The following is an 18,707-nucleotide window of genomic DNA, read 5'->3' on the forward strand; positions in this document are numbered from 1 at the left end:
TTTAAGACAGGAGACTGCAACACAGAGGTGTATGAAAACTCATGTCACACAAGAAGCTTTAAGAAGAAGCCTCAACAAAAGGTGTAAAGTTTTATTTAAACCCCCAGGGGACTAAATGCATGTAGCACATGGTCAGACAGTTTGCCCACAGCTTTCTAACCATAGTGCTATAAAATTTGATAGCACTGTGGGCTGTATGTCTATCTGTAGCTGCTTGTACACATACACAGCCCTAACAGATAGATCACATAGCCCCAGAGCACAAAGTAATCTTTTACTATTATGAAACAGGTAGTACAGAGGGCAGTATCGGTATCATATATGGTACTGTCCCCCGACAGCGCTGATTGTTTATTCATAATAGTAAAAGATCACTTAGCTCTGTGGGGCTCTGTGATCTGTTCACAATCAGCCACAGAAAAATCACAGCCCAACAACACTGAATGATCTCTGACTATTAAGAATGAATAAGCCGAGCCCTTGTGTGATAAAGCTGCCAGTGCCCAATATGTTTACTAGCAACCTGCTCCTCTATCATATAACCCTGCAGTGCTGATTTCTCATTCTTAATTGACAGGAATGCCCATTAATTGGGCTTCAGACTGTAGTGAAGATACAGCCAGCAAAAAAAAAAAAAGATGTTCCTCTAAAACTCTTCAACCGCATTCTTTGGTGTTTCACATACATCCCATCTTCTTATTCTGTGAACCAGCTTCTTTCCTACTGTGGTTGATTGCCAAACACCCCCCCACCCATACCCTCTCCACCTTTCCACCACCCCAATAGAAAGTGTTTGGGACTTTCCCAGCTATCCAGATCAGAGTGCAGGGGTAAAAGCTTTTTTTCTTTACCAAGAACTTCCGTTCAGGCTGGGTTCACACTATCTTTGCATGCGTCTCACAGCAGTGGTCCGGTGCGTCCCCATTCACCATTTCAGGTTCAATTTCAGCCTGAATTTTCGGCTGAATTCGGACTTGAAACGGACCAAAAGACACACAGGACTCCTGTGCAAATTTGCACCAGAGCGGCAGTGGAGATATCTGAACCGACTCCATAGAGAGCCAGTCAAAATCTCCTGCTATTGCGAATTAAAACGTTTCCATTTTTTTGCATTAAGTAACATTTTTGAAAAATTTTCTGCGATTTTTAGCTTTACTGGAGTTGTCATTTAAAGAGGGTCTTTCCACTCATGGCAGGGAATGTTCAAATCTTAGTTCATCAGCATCCAAATCAGATCAAAGATTTCTATGGGCTGTGAGAAGACTGAGCCCTTATTTGAAATCATGTCCAGAAATGGGCTGGATGTTAGAAGTGATTCATAGGCCTCAAAGCCATTTAAAACCTAGCCTTTTAAAGGACAAAGTCTACAAAACTTCAACTGCTTATATCTCTGTGACCCATATGCAAAGAACTTAGAGAGTTGCCCAAAGCTCTATAAAGCTTCCCCTTGCAGTGCAAAGCAGAAAATGGGTGCATTCAAACAAGCTCATCCAGGCTAGAAACACCAAATCAGAAGACAGAAGGTGGAAATGCCACACACCGGAGCCCAGCCAATATACAGAAGGGTGAATCTAAGCTTCAGGCTAGATTCCTCCTGACTATACTCCTCTGACATGTTTCGTCACATCCATGGGGCTTAATCATAGAGAAGACCTGTCTTCTGATTTGCCTATTTTTCTGGACCTACTGATTCTTCTGACTTAAGGATTCCACTAAAGATAATGCTTTCTTTTGCAATATTCATCACATGCTCACTTTGAACTGCAATGGTTTTTAAATGGCCAGTAAACAAAATCTTTAGAATTTCATGGTTTCTGTAAAATAATCTTGATAACTTTCATAGGGGAAACCCTGGAAGTGTGTCACAACACATTCATGTTAAACTAGTGCTAATCTTTATTAGTTTGAAAACGTTGCTGGTTTGTATAAGCATATACTTCTGGAAGGAGTCATTTGTATGACTGCCGGTTAAAAAGAAAAAACAGCAAAGCACAGTAATTTCATTGTATGTAGGGTTTTATTGGATTGTTAGGACATTCAGTAACGGTGAGTGCATGCTGCATGATGAAACACCCATAATCTGGTCCATCAAAGTGGTACATCTTTTTTTCCAACCTCGCTCATATGTCCAGGCTAGATATAGAGACAGCCAAGGTGAATGTGAAGCACAACATCCTGGATTTAAATGTCTTGTTTCCATTATACGATCAATTTGTTGTGTATACCACCAGAATTTGTCGGCTTCTATGAATGAACCATTTCCTGAAACTCTACAAATCCAACAGACAGAATTGTTTAGTTAAGTGTCACAATCACATTGATATTTAAAAACATTTTGAACTTGTACTGCATAAATGTGTATCTATTTTTAATTTATATTCCTAGAAAACGTAACTGGACCCAAGAACAAACACTTAATATATCGCTGCTTTCTAGTCCTAAGATGTGGTGGCTGCATTAGATTCCCTCTTTTATGGCTTGCTCATAGTAGCAGTTGGGGGGGGTGTTAAAACCCTGTGGTTGAGCTGTGATTTTTACCACTCCTCTTTAAGCTGTAGAGGCAGTCAAAGCATTCAGCTTTAAAGTTTGCAGACTTTTAAAGGCTAAGTTTAGCCAAAAAAATCAGCACAAGAGACATAACTTACCATCAAAATTTGTCCCTTCTGCTAGTTTCCTGCAGAATTTGAAATCTTCCTCTTTTAATTCCCACTTCCCCCATTGCTGTAATCTTCCAATGCAGCGGGGGTCAATAGAGCCAAGGGAACTGTCATATGCATTCATTAAGAGGGCCAACTATGCCCATTCTTCCCCTCCACCTCCCCCAGAAGCTGCACTATAACAGCTATGAAATAAACACAATCTATGAATGGAGGAGGCAGACCGTTCGTTCATCCACTTGTCCTCCATTCATAGATGCTTTTTCATTCATAAATGTGTCTGAGTGGCTACATGAAAGCTAACATTTTAAATGTGTCTTGCAGTAGGACTACCTAGTCTGTGAACATTAGAGAGAACTACTTAGAAAACAACGTGAAAGAGAGGGAGCTCAGGATGCATGACCTCAATATTGTGATCTTAACTTGTTAAAACAGTAAGAATAGATATGGAGTGGAATGGCACCCATATAATTATTACCATTCTTATATTACAAAGTCATATACAGTATAAGGATTGCTTCATGTTTGCAGAAGTTAAACTGTTTCCTATGTATATTTACAATATTTCTGCTTAGCTAAAGCTCTCCTTATAAGTCAATTCAATGTGTCCCGGGAGCACTTTTTTTTCTGCCTTTAAACACCTCTCTATGTTAGCCTACGTGTCCATGCCCATTTTTTAAGCTGCCTTTTCCTCCCCTGGATGGCGTCAATAGTTTTTTCATTTTTATGTAGTTTTTTTACAATTTAATTTGTTTTAGATTTTTTTCACACTGCTTTTTGGGGTGGAGGGGGTTGGGACTGTGGACAGTGTCGGTAGGGCAGGGGCATGGTGGTGTTAGTAGTTTTTTCTTTTATATTATTTTTTTACTCAATTTTATTTTTTATCATTTTTTTTTTACAATTTAATTTTGGAATATTTGGTTTGTGGGCTTTGGGGAGATATTAGGAATCTAAACAGACCCCTGACATCTTCCCATTGAGACACTAAAAGGGACTAAGGACACAGATTCCCCAGTCCCTTTTTCTGCAGCTTCAGCATTGAAAATTAATGAACAGCAGACAGAGACTCCTGTTCATTCACAAACTGAAGCAGAGTAACACAAAGTTTACTCTGCTCAGTTATTACAGGAAAGGGAAGGGGCCAGTGAATTACAGATTTACCAGCCCCTTCCTCTGCTCTCCATCCTGACATCACCCACAGCAGCCGATGGGAAAGGAGAGAGGAGGGAGGGAGGCAGCAGCAGGGGGATAAGGGGGGGCGGAGGAGGAGCACACAGCGGGCCGGAGGAGGAGGACACAGGGGTCCAGGGAACGGGGGTGGAGGAGGAGGAGGACACGGCGGACAGTGGGGGATGATCAGTGCGGTGGGGGGCAGTTGCAAGCACCGCTCTCCCTGTATGGCATTTCAAGTGACAGCTGTGGGAGAGAGAGAAAGAGAAGCCGCTGTCTGAAAAGCCATACAGGAAAATCGGTGCTTGCAACTTTCCCTCTGCCGCACCGATCATGCCTGGTTGTCAATGGACAATCTTCCATGTGTGCAGGTGTGGGTTACAGTGGGCCCCCCCCTTTGGGTGCCCATGTGCCGTGAACACCCTGCACATATGGTTAATACGCCACTGGCTAGTACACTGCCTGCATGATTCTACTTGGTTTATCACATGCTTGTGATGATTTACCAACAGGCTCTGTTTGTGTACCAATCTAGAAGCAGCGCCTATTTTAGGATGAGATCCAACATGTACTGTATCTTAAATATCCTAAAGCCTTAGGGGTTAATTTACCAAACTTACAGCTGTGCATGGTAGCCAATAAGTTTCTAACTTCAGCTTGTTTAATTAAGCTTTGACAAGTTTTATTGAATCATAACCTTAGAATCAATATGCATTATACCACTCACCATCGGCTCCAATTTTCCCATCTCTGTCATGGTCCGCAGCAGCCATAAATTCTCTGGTTTCTGAGGCTGTTAGTTCTCGGCAGCTTGGATCAAAACGCTGAAGGAAAAACCTAAGAAGAAGACCCATATTATAATTTGGCTAGGTACATTTAGTTTATTTCATGTCAATAGGATTTATGGCTGATTCGAATTGTGTTAAGATGACCATAAATTAATCAAATCTCGGCCTATTCAGCAGGGATTGGCCCAGATTCAAACCATCTATGGGCAGGCTGAATGTACCCAAGTCGATTGATTGACCTGGGTACAACCAGCATATCAGATTATCGGCATGGGATTTTTTTGCCAGGGGCTACAGCCGCTAGAAATAATCCCTGTGTTCTCCAAGAAGGGACAGCTCCCCGCACCCACCCACTCCCTGCTGGAAGAACACAATAGCTACATGGGAGGGATTCCTCCATAAACACGGATTATGTTGATGGAAGAATCGAGCAACCCGAGGTTGCAGGAAAGAAAATCACACCATTCTATAGCCTGTTTAAAGGGGTTGTTAAAGTTTGTGTTTTTTCACCTTAAAGCGGGGTTCCACCCTAAAGTGGAACTTCAACTCATCGGAACCCTCCCCCCTCCAGTGTCACAGTTGGCACCTTTCAGGGGGAAGGGGGTGCAGATACCTGTCTAAGGCAGGTATTTGCACCCACTTCTGGGCATAGACTCCCGAGGGAGTCTATGCCTCTTCCTGTCCCCGTGCGCTGTCTGCTGGGACACACACGGGTCCCAGAGACAGCACGGACCATTCCCATTGCGCTGCACGACCCGCGCATGTGCAGTAGGGAACCGGGACGTGAAGCCGCAACGCTTCACTTCCTGATTCCCTCACCTAGAATGGCGGCGGCAGTAGCCAAGAGCTGAGCGATCGATCGGCCTCGGCTGCCGACATCGCTGGACCCTGGGACAGGTGAGTGTCCATTTATTAAAAGTCAGCAGCTGTAGTATTTATAGCTGCTGGCTTTAAAAAAAAAAAATTTCCAGTGAAATCGGGCCACTCAGTGCACAACGAGCAGCACAGTGGAGGTAAGTATGATATGTTTGTTATTTAAAAAATAAAAAAATAAATAACCTTTAGTGTCACTTTAAAGATGAACCTGATAATAGTGTTATTGTGCTCAAAATTGAGTTCTCTGGAAGACAGTCTGTATTTGGGGTCACTGTTTGAGCAGCTGCAGAAATATCAGCTAATTCAGTTTACTGAGCATTTGTATTGGTATATTGAGAAATTATATACTGTAGGTAATACTTCATGTATGCCTGTGTGATGGGTTATCTTCAGGTGTCTGGGATGCACAGATGTTCCGTGCAGGGGAATTTAGACTTTAGTCTGTTGAAATCAATGACATGTGGCCAGCTGCATCAACCTCCACACCATCCTGGAGTGCACATCCATGCAGATGGGGTACTGGTTTGATCAAACAGGGATGAGCAGAAAAGGTCTGTGCAATTGGCCTATGTGAAGACGGCCCTTCACACAGTCATACGGATTGGTACATTCATGTGAATGAGGCCTAAGCTGTAACATGCAGCTCTACAATTTTATCCAACTTTGTGACAAAATTCACAAACATCCTGAAAGGCACATGTTGACTCACATTGTAGTACTGTGTTTTATTCTTATTGTCATTTTGTATATTTTAGATGATCCCCCAAATCTCACGGCTCCCAAGCTCCCAATCACTGTGGGCTAGCCAAGTGGTTAGCCCAGCATAGAACACAATATGTTATCTTGACATACACTATATTACCAAAAGTATTGGAACACCGGCCTTTACATGCACATGCACGTTAATGGCACCCTAGTCTTAGTCCTCCACCCCAAATTCGCTCATCCATGTCTTTATGGACCTTGCTTCGTGCCCCTGTGCACAGTCATGTTGGAACAGGAAAGGGCCATCCCCAAACTGTTCCCACAAAATTGGGAGCATGAAAGTGTCCAAAATGTCTTGGTATGCTGAAACCTTAAGAGTTCCCTTCACTGGAACTAAGGGGCCAAGCCCAACCCCTGAAAAACAGCCCCACACCATAATACCCCCTCCAACAAATGATTTGGTGAAGACTGCGAGCCAGGCCTTCTTGTCCACATTAGTGCCTGACCTCACAAATGGGCTTCTGGAAGAATGGTAAAACATTCCCGTAGACACACTCCTTAACCTTGTGGACAGCCTTCCCAAAAGAGTTGAAGCTGTTATAGCTGCAAAGGGTGGGCCAACTCAATATTGAACCCTATGGACTAAGGCCGCGTACACACGGGCGGACTGTTCGCCCAACTTTGTTCGTCAAACAGTTTGACAAACAGTCCGCTCAAAATTTGCATGAGCGGACTTGACTACACACGATGAACGAACAGTCCGCTGAAACCGTGCGCGATGACGTGAACGGCACGTACGATGGGACTAGAAAAACTACGTCCTATACACTGCAATGCAACCTTCGGCGTGTAAATTCTTTCTGAGCATGCGCGAGACTTAGTTTGACGAACAAGCCTACACACGAGCGGACTGTCCGCTCAAACCAAGTTTCAGCGGACAGTTTTACGGGATTTCCGAAAAACTTTGTTCGTCAGACTGTCCGCTGAAACTGTCCGCTGAAGCCCACACACGAGCGGACTGTCCGCTGAAACACTGTTCAGCGGACAAAGTTGGGCGAACAGTCCGCCCGTGTGTACGCGGCCTAAGACATATAAATGCAGGCACCCCAATACTTTTGGTAATATAGTGTATGTATGAAGAATCATATTTCAAATGTTGTAAATACTCAAAAACTGTGAAACAAATGAATAACATAATATTACTATAATATCTTACTTGAGCTCTTCCTCTTCGATAAATCCACTCTGATCATCATCTAAAACCCGGAAGGCATCTTTCACTTGGCTGGCTGTTTTTTTAGTCAGCCCACAAGTTTGGAAAAATTTCTTGTAATTGAAGGTGTCAGGAGCTAAAAAAAAGTGCAGAATTATGTTGGCTGCCATAATTAATTGAATTTTCAGGTCTCAAAAATACAAACAGAAATAAACTTTTCTAATTTTCAAAATTTTTGTTAAATTATTTTAAAATTATTTAAAATATTTAAAAAGTCAACTATGTAGTGTAGGCCAAAGTCATTTAAAAAATATATAGTGGAAGTTTGAAAATGATTTAATGTATTATGAATGAATATAATTTTTAGCATGTATTAGTATAATTGAAATGTAAAAAATTTGAAAATGTTTTAATTACCATAAACAGATACACAGACACACTTCATTCTGAAACTATTGTAGATATCTACTTGTTTATTTTATTTTTGTTGTTGTTTTTATATTTTAATGCACAATTGTATGATACTCATATTTTTAGTTTTATTTTAATAATTGACAACTGCCAAATAAATGAAGAAATAAATATATAAGTTAATACTGCTTGTTTATTTTCAAATATATGTAGAAATGCTGATTTACCAAAAGATGTGAGAATATTCACACAATAAAATGTATTAGGATTCACTTTCGTTTTCCAATATTGGGAAACGAAAGACCACGTTTACTTGTTTAATCTGTAAATGATCGGATAATCGAAGTGAATATTTACACAATTAAGTTTTACCTTGGCACTCCCTTAGAGCAGCAGCAATGTCTGAAGCACTGAGCATATCGTTGAGGCTCATTTTGAATCTGCAAACAGGAACATAGGGTGAATATTAAGTACAATTTAATTTTCAAATACTTTTCACAAAGAATTGTTCCACCAAATGGTAGTGGTGCTGTAGACAATAATTTGGAATAAGGATGATAATGATGCAGAAATGCAACACTATTAGGCATGTGTAGAAAGCAGTAAGTGTGACATTCAATACCAGGAAGATTCACCTGCAGTAAATGTTTGGTAAGTTTCAAATTCACTGCCTTACAAATATACCCCTATATTTACAATAAAAATAGTGGAAAACCCTTAAACGCATCTTGTTTGAAATTTGTCTTTTTTTTCTTTTTTTGTTAATTAGTATTTTGGGATTCTTGTGATTTTATACGTTTAATGTGTTAGGCTTTGTTAAATGTGCATATTTTTTCAAAAACAGTTTGCCCGGTTGAATTTAATAGAAAATTGATAGAATTTTTTTTATCTTTCTAGATTCCAGATGATGATATATTCAATCACCAGTCTGTTAGTGAAAAACACAATTGAAACTTGAAGGTGACAGTTGCTAAAAACTAAAAACTTCCTGACTATCATGGTAACCCTCTGACTTCAAGACTGACCTGGAGAAAGCACATTATGTAGATAAGGAGATCTACCCTTCCTATAACTTTATTGATTTTTATACTTGTTCAAGATCAGTGGCATAGCAAGTATTAAAGCCAGAGGGTCAGCAAAGCAGCCAAGCAACTATCATTAGCAGCAACAGGGTTACTTTAAAAATTATATAATTTTAAGTATATATATATATATATATATATATATATATATATATATATATACACACACACAGTATATACTGTTACATCACTAACTTATTTTTTTAAACTGAAGCAAAAAAAAAATACATTTTATTCAAGGTAGTAGGTTATACATAAATTACATTTATGATACAAATATTTATGTAACTAAAAAAGAGGAAACAAAAGAAATACATTTCATTATATTGATATTTGATGCAATATCAGTCTTGAGAAGTATATATACATCAGCCAGAACATAGTTAAAATGGTCTCACCTTGTGTAGTGGGAGGAGATGGTACTCGTAGCAATACAGAGGATGTGTAAGGTGACAGAGCTGAAATGGAAGGAAACAGTGTGGTATATATAGGATACCACAGGTGACAATAGGCTTGACTTGGATTACCAATTCAGGGATCAAATGCACGATTTGGTGACAAGCTCAAGTTTCTCGCCTAACTAATCAACCTCTCTATTTATAACTTTGTGGAATTTACATAACAATACTATTAATGCAATTTCTTGATACATTTTTTAAATATTTTTGTATTTTCTATCCTTACGATGGCAGCAGTGTAACCACACTTTGCCTATGTCTAAAGAAAGTGTATTTTAGCACTATAGTCCTGCTGTATTCCCATTCCCTTCAGACTCCCCCAAAATGTACCAATTGGTAATAGGTCTTGAACTTTTCTTTTCTTTAAATGGCAATACAATGAAAATCCTAAAGAACAATGCAGCCAGGATCATTGAATCATTGTCCTAAAAATTAATGTTATATCCCATTAATGCACTGAACACTTAGAAGCCAGCAATTGTTCATTGATATCTGGGGCAGAGTGTGCAAGTTTATGTTAACAAAACATAGTGAAGCATTTAAAGGATGTCGCTAATCAAGATGTGGTGTGTTCAGTATGTTTGACCAGTCAATGTATGTTACCTGTTGAAAAATATCATCAGCCACAATAGAACAAGGTTATACATGTTAGTAAAAGCTAGACAGCGGTACTGGAAAATGTCTTCAACCTGTGGACAGTAGATTACAATGTATATGGCAGAGCTGGGATCCTAGACTGATAACTTCATACAGTTATTTTGTTAATTACAGTATAACAAACTGTATGTACAGTGTATATTTATTACAGCGATTGAAGGCTTGGGACATTGTATTGGGTTTGCATTAAAGTGACACCAAATTCTGGTCTAAAAAGGAAAACCTTTCATTCAAATATAAATTCTAAACTCAAACAAAAGCCCCTTATATTTTCTGGCAGCACAAGGAAACCACATGCTGTTAACTTTATTTGATTGTCAAGTGTTAGCCAAGAGCATGGTTGAGTAAAGAGTTAAGCCTTGTACACACGTGTCGTCGGATAATCCGACTGTGTGTGGTATGCATCGGACTGATTCCGTCCGAATCTCCGTCGGACCCAATTTTCCAACATGTTGGAAATATTTCCCGACCAACTGGGCCGGTCGGACCTAATCCGATCATGTGTAGAGCATTTTGATCGGACCAAGTGCCACGCATGCTCACATTCAAATTCCGACACGGAAGTGCTCGTTCAGGTAAAACTACTGCTCGTAAGCGATATAGCACATTCGTCACGCTGCAATGTTAAAAATTCTTTCATCAAGTGCATTCTCTTGTTCTTTACAATGCTGCAAGAACGAACTTCTTTTGATGCTCATAGTCACACACACTTCTCCCGAACGGATTTCATTACTCTTTTTTTAACCATTTCAGCAATACAATTTTAGTTTGCGTCACATCTACACAAATTTTGATTTGGTTTTTTATTTTTTGGATGTTTTTGGGGGGGGATTCCCTAAAAATCTCCTTTAAAGACACTTTGCTCATTTCTCCTTATTTATTTTTGTTTTTTTTGTGTGTAAACTTACAACAACAACATTATTGTATTTTTTATATTTTCTTTTTTAATCTACAGGAAGTTGTTTAGTGTTGTTACCCCTTGTTATTTAGTTCACTTTGTATTTTTGAAATGTACCTGCCTGCTCACAAATAAACTGTACTTTTTGAAGGAAAACACATTACACAAGTATTTCATCAAACAAAAAAAAAATTATTTTGTTCGCTAGAAACTAAAAATAGGAACGCAGCACTGGAGAAACTTCTTAACTTTGGTGCAGCCTTTGGCCCCCAGGGCAGACATGACTAAATGAGATATAAAAAAAATTGGTGGCCTGAGGAGTAGATATCTCAGGGAGAGAAGTCTGGTCCCGAAGTCCTAGAGAGCAGGAAATTCAGATGCCATTTCTGTCCCCAGGATGTGGATCTTCAAGAGGCTGCATCTTCTGGCAGACCAGACTCAACCCAGGCCATCACTCTCTGGTCTTCCTTTGGGACTTCCCACCAGGCATCTTTCCAGGCTGTTTCTGGGCTCCTGTAGCTGGGGCAGGAGGAGGAGGGCATTGGTGGACCTCCTGGCTGCCACTTGCCACAGCCTCCCCCCGACTGAGGTCATCCTGTGTATGAAAAGGGGACATAGTTTTAGTTTTTTGATCATCAATCACACCATTTTGTGCTCCTGGCTTTTGCTAATTGAATGTTACCAAATAGAACAGACTATCATTCTGACACTAGCATTTTTCTTTCCCGTCCTAATCATTTTTGGTCACTACTGTCTCTTGAGATGTAAACCACTTTGAGAAATCCCAACTTACTGATCAATAAGAACATCTAGTTAACATCATTAAATGTAACACAAGAAATATGTTCAACAATGCAATACCTGTCTCAAGCTGGGCCCCACCACATGGTGCTGCCTGGAAGGCCCAGGTTGGACATCAGAAGCCTCAGCTGGGGGTGAAGGATGCCTTGGAGGAAGCCTGGAGAGTGGTGGACTGAGTGGTGGCCTGGGTACCCCTTGGTCTACCAGAAAATGCAGCCTGTCAAAGTGCACCATCCTGGGGTAATAAACAGCATCTGTATCTCCTGCTCTCAAGGACTCCAGGTGCTTCTTTCTCTCCCTGAGATATGTCATCTTCATGGCCACAATTTTGCGATTCAGATAGGTAATGTCTGCCGTGGGGACCATGATCTGCAACAAAGCAAGCAGTTTCTCCAGTGCTGCGTTCCTCTTTGATCTGTCATTATAAAACTTGTTGTGGAACTGTCACAGGCAGGGCATCTCCATGTACAGTTCTATGAATAGCCCCATAAAGTTGGCATTTGTGAATGGATCCATATTGTCTGCAAGACACAACACAAGACAAACCCTCAAATACTAATAATGCAATTAAAATCCCTCCTAATCTTGTCCCAACATCGGCCTAGATAGAAGCAGTCTAGTCTAGTGAAGCACCAATTTAAAAATGTTACCTTCGTTTCCACGTTCGTCGCGTCCGTGCCTCACACTCTCGTCCCAGATCGTACGGACGATACACACGTGTTGCGTTTAATATACAGTGCGCATGCGTGAAACTCCGCCCGCCCCTGACGTTCTTTCCAGACTATTCCCCGCCCCTTCGCTTCCCGCGCAGTGGGGAGAGCACATGGCGGAGAGAACGCAGGTCCGCACTAATAGTTCCACTAACGAGGAGGAGGGTGAGGAAAGCCCGGAGCCTAAAACGTCCCGATCCAGAAAGACAAGATTTAAGGCCTCAAATATCTTTTTGAGAGATGTTGGAGATGGTCGACATATTGAACAGGACCGACTATGATGGGAAGTATGGACCTTACGCAAACCCAAATATCAGAAAGGCCAAGATCATGAATAAAGTTGTGAAGAGTCTTCTGAAGAATTTTGGGGTACGCCGATCCAAGGATCAACTGAGAAAACGCTGGTCAGACCTGAAACTGAGGGAGCACGAGCAGTACCTAAGGATCAAGCGTGTTCTTAAAAAAAGTAAGTAGTTGTCGTGTGTTCATATGATTATTCTTGCTTGCATACATGCTCCATGTGCTTTGATTTCATGTTGTGCATTTTAAAATGGCCACTTTCAAGGTCATGGTTTTGTTCGTTCGTATGAAACATCGTTCTGCAGGGAAGTATTCCAGCTTAACAAAGTGTCCCCAATAATGTTCTCACCTTGTAACCCGGCCCAAAAACACAATTGTACAACACTTCCAAGCAATGTTTCATATTCCTATTTCTGCCCTCTGTGTGCTAATTAATCTTTGTTTACATTCTCATAGGGGAGAGAAGACTCAGCAAGTATGAGGACACCAGGGACCACACCCCTCCCAAAGAAGGGCAACTTTCAAAAGCAGAAACAGAGGAGCAGGAGCAGGAGCAGGAGCAGGAGGAGGAGGAGGAAGGAGAGATTGTGGAGGTTGGACAAATTGTCACCACAACAGGTGAGTGTCGGAGAACACAGCTTCCGGTAAGCTGATCAATGTATGTCACCATATTTGGATTACATGGTGTGTTTGTTTGCTTTTTTTTGTAGGTGATGTGGAAGAAGATTCCCGTTTTACCAGTGAAAGTGCCCAGATCTTGATCTGGGAGATAATGGGGTGCAATCAGGATTTGGAAATTGTACAACAAAACATCAATGATGTTAAAAATAAAATGAAGAACATCATTGATGTTTTGGGGAGAGTGTGAAAACTAAAAAACTAGATAGGGGTTTATTTTTGCTTTTTAACATAAAAATGTTGTATTTTGCAAAATTAAAATTTGGAAGATGCACAGAGTGTGTAAACATGCGCTATCTCCCATCATGGGGGATCAATGTACATGTTTTGTGTAAAGTGTCTGAGATGAAGGGGTTGCAGCCCCAAAGCATGTACATTGATCCCCCATGATGGGAGATAGCACATGTTGACAGACTGTGTGCATCTTCCAAATGTGTTTTTTTCAGGGGTCACACCCCATGTGATAAAGGCAATATCAGCCCAGTTTGTACATACTCATGTCTGATATTGTCTTCACTTTTCAAAGTTGAACTTTGTAAGTACCTGTGTTCTGTATTTTTTCGGTTTGATACATGCCTGTTTACACAAAAAAAAACAAGTAAAAAAAAAATATGATTAAACTCTGTTTTGGATACACAAAATCTCTTGGTTTGTTGTAAAAACCTTTAATAAACGCACATATGAATGTGCTTGTATTAAAAAGTTGAATTCTCAACAATGTGTGGCTTCCTTTTTCATTGGGCATAAAATGTATTTGTAGTCAAATTTGAGTTTGTGCTAAGAAGGAGTGCGATTTACTAAAGGCAACTCCACTTTGCACTCCAAGTGCAGTTTCAAGTGTACTTTTGCAGTGCACTTGTAGTGCATAGTGGATGTGCCTTTAGTAAAAAGCACCCACAGTGAGGTGTAAATTTGGACAATCATGCCATTTTCCTGCCATGGTGCTGAAAATGAGCACGATTTTGATCAGTAATGCACTACATACATTAGTTAACAAAAAGAAGGTGTGTGTGTAGCAGACCCACAACATAATAAGATTATCTGAAGAAGAGACTGTCCCCTCATCTCGCTCTGAACTTGGGTTTGCACTGTTGGTGAAAAAGGCACAACTTTAATAAAACTGGCAAAGTGGGAGGCCACAGTCTGCCATTCCTGTGGCGTTGAAGGACACTGTGTAGTGAAACAAGAACAAAAACTAGTATTCTGACAAATCAACATTGCATGCAGATTAGACACCCACATTTATTGACAAAATTAGTATAACAGTTTTTTAAATGAGTATTTAAAGCCTAAAGTATAAGGTCCCCTTATGAGAGTCATAACCCCCCCACCCCCCCCCCCCCCCCATCTGATGGGCCCTTGCTAAAAAATGAGGGGGGATGTTTAGGACAGGTAACCCTCTCCACTTGATTGAGAGCTGAATGCCTAAATAATGTGTGATACTTTGGGAAGCCCCTCCTTAGTTACACTATTGGCAGCCCACCGGACAGGTAAGAAGTGTCATAATAACAAAATGGAAGCACATTTTGACATTCTGCTAGTACATAGCAAGAAAATTAATGTGTTAAAAAAATAAAAATAGCATTTGAAAGTATTGAGGCAGGCCCTTACACTACATGCTTTGGTGAATTTGTCCATAAATGTGAAAAAGGTATTTAGAGTGTGTATTGGGTTGGGTCAAGTCATCAGATAGAGGATTGCTATCAACTGAGCTAGCAGTTGGGGAGAGGGGGGTTACTAATGAGTTTGGCACAACTCCAAAAATCAAAAAAAGGTCACTTTGCATGAATTGAAGCACACACATCACATTTGTAGAGATTTTAGGGGGTGTTTAGGGGAAAGTAATACTATGGAGCTGCCAAAAGACATTGTTAAGTGACTAGACTATAGTTTTAGGGGCCAAGAAGAGCATGGTGGGGAAGTTAGTGAGGCAAATATGCCTGAGGACAAAGGGGCAGAGCATATGAATTAGAGCATATTGCAATGATGGTAATTAGGGAATGAGGAAAGAAATGCAAGACATTAGCAATCATGAAATACATAAAATGGATAAGGATAAAACTTAGCATAATATAGTCCTTCTGCAGGAGCTGAATGATGGCAGAACAGGTCTCTGGAATAATGATCCCCAGAGCCTGGGGGGAGATGCCTGTAGAGAACTTGAGGTCCAGAAGACTTCTCCCTGTCACCAAGTAGCGCAACGTGGCGATGAGCCTCTGCTCCGGAGTGATGGCTTGCTGCATGCAGGTATCCTGCCTGGTGATATAAGGGGTCAGCAAAGCCAGCAGACGGTGAAAAACAGGGTCCGTCATCCTGAGAAAAATCCAGAAATGATCAGGATTATTCTCGCGGATCTCACGGAGCAAAGGCATGTGGGAGAACTGGTGACGCTGGCGCAACCAATTCTTGGTCCACAAACACCTCCCCTCCCTGTTCATGGACAGGGCTTGTGTCAAAGTCAAAGTAAGAACCCCAACAAGAAGCCCCTGCACAGCACAAACTGTACGATGAGTACGTAGACGAAACATGTTTGGAAAACGGTCGGCTAGTCAGAACGGACACCAGAAAACACTGATAAACAGCAAGGCCTGAAAGGACGACCTGAATAGCAGAAGCAAGCAGACAATAAAAAATGCCTTTCAAAGCGTAATATACCAAGATATAGTCCACAATGATAAGCAAATACTTAATGACTGCACGCACTGATTATCAGATACGCAAAGACAAGCACAAACTGAAGAGCGGTAGCGATCTGAATCACTAATCTGAAAATCGCGAATCGTCTCTCACCAAACTTCTACTAAAACACGAGATCAGCAGAAGGAGCCCAAAGGGTGCCGGACGTGGTGCTGAACTTCCTTTTTCTAGTCCTGCCGTACACGGCTTGCGTCACCGCGTTCTTGGCAACCGCTAATTTAGACAACTTGGTCCGACCGTGTGTAAGCAACAGTTTAGGACACAATCCGTCGGACTAAATCCGACGGACAAAATCCGACGGATTTGGTTGGCAAAATCTCCGACCGTGTGTACAGGGGCTTAGGATGATGGAATAGCTCTTATCTACGAGATAGTGCCTCTTGTGGCTGGAGGCCAAACTATTGCCCTGGCTTCCTCATCAGAGGTATGTCTTTTCACCCACCAGTGACACCTGCTCCGGCACTGACTACAGAGTCATTTTGAGGCAAATAGCACAGAACACGGATTTTCCTCCACCAGTTCTTTACACATAATACACTTTACTATTCAGTCTGAATGTGTGGAAGGAAGCTGCTGTATACTTCATAAGGCCTGCACACCCATAATCCAGGTCCAGGGTTCTGCTACACAGTGGGCCCTAGCTTAGGGTTCCTGATGCTTACATAGATGGGTAGATATGGGTTTTTATTTTTACTCTACAGCACCAAGAAGGTTAATAAGAAGGCTTCCACTTCATTCCCACCTTCCATTCACTGTAGCAGCTCAATTTCACTCTCTGTATACAGTAAACCAGACCAGACGATTCGTTAAACAGCATTTTTATTTACTAAATAAATAGCAGATTCTTCACAATTCCTCTATAGCTTCACATTAAAGTTCTTCAATCAATTACATGGGGATTGTAACAAGTTACACCAGAACAGTGTTCCTTTTCAGGCTGGAATTGGTCTATGCTGTAGTGTCATACCTCTAGCATGTAAAAGTTCACCACTTATGGTAGCATGGCTCCCTTTCAGTCCCATTTTAGGGTCCCACCAAGGGGTAAATCCACTGTGTAACTCTAGAGCTCCTTGTGTATGATCCTTCTCACACTCCAACTAACTATTGACCATTCTTGGCCCAACCCCTTTCCTTCTTTAATACCAATGCTACGGGAAGCACCAAAGACCAAACGGCAGACACACCACAGCGTATTAACCCTTAGGCCGCGTACACACGCGGGGACTGTTCGCTCAACTTTGTCCGTCAAACAGTTTCAGCGGACAGTCCGCTCAAAATTAGCATGGACGGACTTGCCCACACACGACGAACGAACAGTCCGCTGAAACCGTGCGCGATGACGTGAACGGCACGTACGACGGGACGAAAAATACGACGTCCTATACACTGCAATGCAAACTTCGGCGTGTAAATCCTTTCTGAGCATGCGCGGAACTTAGTTTGACGAACAAGCCTACACACGAGGGGACTGTTCGCTGAAACAGAGTTTCAGCGGACAGTTTTTCGGAATTTCTGAAAAACTTTGTTCAGCAGACTGTCCACTGAAACTGTCCGCTGAAAGCCCACACACGAGCGGACTGTCCGCCGAAACACTGTTCAGCGGACAAAGTTGAGCGAACAGTCCCCGCGTGTGTACGCGGCCTTAAAGTGGTTCTAAAGGCTCAAGTGCAGCAGTCTTCCCAGCCCCCTAATGCTTACCTGAGCCCCACTGCTATCCAGCTACATGCACGAGAGCCCCGGACTCTTCATTGGCTAAGACAGCAGCGGGGGCCATTGGTTCCCGCTGCTGTCAATCAAAGCCATTGTTACAATGAGGAAGGAGAGGAGGTGGGGTCAAGCCATGGCTCTTTGTGTGAATGGCAAAGACTTGGGGGGCACACCCTAACTATGCACTGGCACTGCTTGTTGGTTCCAGCCAGCCGAAGCATCTGATGGGGGGGTGGAGCGCTCCGTGTCCACTAACCTCCTGATTGAGCCACCAACCCCTGCAAAGGGATCCTGACTGAGAGCAACCAAAGGCCCGTGCTGGGTATTAAGCCATAGGTGCATATGATCTCCTAACTAACAGATCCATACAAGCTGGTAAGCGGCAGTCTGTGTGGAGGTGGAAGACAGATTCTGTCCTTTTATCACTACTCTTGGGTGTTGTGTGTGAATATTACACCGAGGATATTATTTTTAATTATCAATTTGAATGGACTTTTAATCCTTCACTATTTGATTAACCATATTTTTTTGTTTAAGTTTGTACCAAGTCACAATTTTATATGTATCACTTGTTCATTTTACAGCGCAGCTTATTATTGGAAAGTTGTATACTTGCAGAGGACTTGAAGCACAAGTTCTAGTTGACAATTTTCCAATTTGTAGCAAATTTGCATGGCAAGTCTCTAGCAAGAGCGAAGTTGCAGTGGTGAGTCTACAGCAAGAGCTCTGCAAGTCTATAGCAAAAGCCCCACAAGTCTACAGCAAGAGCCCTGCAAGTCTACAGCAAGAGCCCTGCAAGCCTACAGAAAGAGCCCTGTGAGTATATAGCAATACTACAGAAAGAGCCCTGCAAATCGTATTTTTTTGGCAAGAAAAAAAAGACGCAAGCAGCGCAAATC

The 18,707-nt window shown here is 41.7% G+C and overlaps 1 protein-coding gene across 1 annotated transcript; it reads right to left on the minus strand.

The window, feature by feature from the left end:
* Window positions 1-1,998: 1,998 nt before the first annotated feature.
* On the minus strand, window positions 1,999-9,439 carry LOC143924632 (parvalbumin, thymic CPV3-like). The gene is made up of 5 exons (XM_077449035.1): window positions 9,301-9,439; window positions 8,193-8,260; window positions 7,413-7,545; window positions 4,555-4,664; window positions 1,999-2,270 (listed from the first exon to the last, which is right to left on the minus strand). The coding sequence occupies exons 2-5, from the start codon at window positions 8,251-8,253 to the stop codon at window positions 2,245-2,247; spliced, it is 330 nt and encodes a 109-aa protein (XP_077305161.1). The 5' UTR covers window positions 8,254-8,260; window positions 9,301-9,439; the 3' UTR covers window positions 1,999-2,244.
* Window positions 9,440-18,707: the final 9,268 nt, after the last annotated feature.

The sequence above is a fragment of the Lithobates pipiens genome, unplaced genomic scaffold (genome assembly GCF_037356315.1).
Source record: "Lithobates pipiens isolate NorthernLeopardFrog02 unplaced genomic scaffold, aLitPip1_a1.2 Scaffold_22, whole genome shotgun sequence".
Taxonomy (NCBI): domain Eukaryota; kingdom Metazoa; phylum Chordata; class Amphibia; order Anura; family Ranidae; genus Lithobates; species Lithobates pipiens.

Bases quoted from the DNA above. Each gene is read 5' to 3' on its own strand.
- LOC143924632 (XM_077449035.1), bottom strand. From the start codon at position 8,253: ATGAGCCTCAACGATATGCTCAGTGCTTCAGACATTGCTGCTGCTCTA. The intron at 7,546-8,192 runs GTAAAACTTAAT...ACTTTTTTTTAG, and splicing joins TGCTCTAAGGGAGTGCCAAG to CTCCTGACACCTTCAATTAC. The intron at 2,271-4,554 runs GTGAGTGGTATA...TTGGATTTGTAG, and splicing joins TGGGAAAATTGGAGCCGATG to AGTTTCAGGAAATGGTTCAT.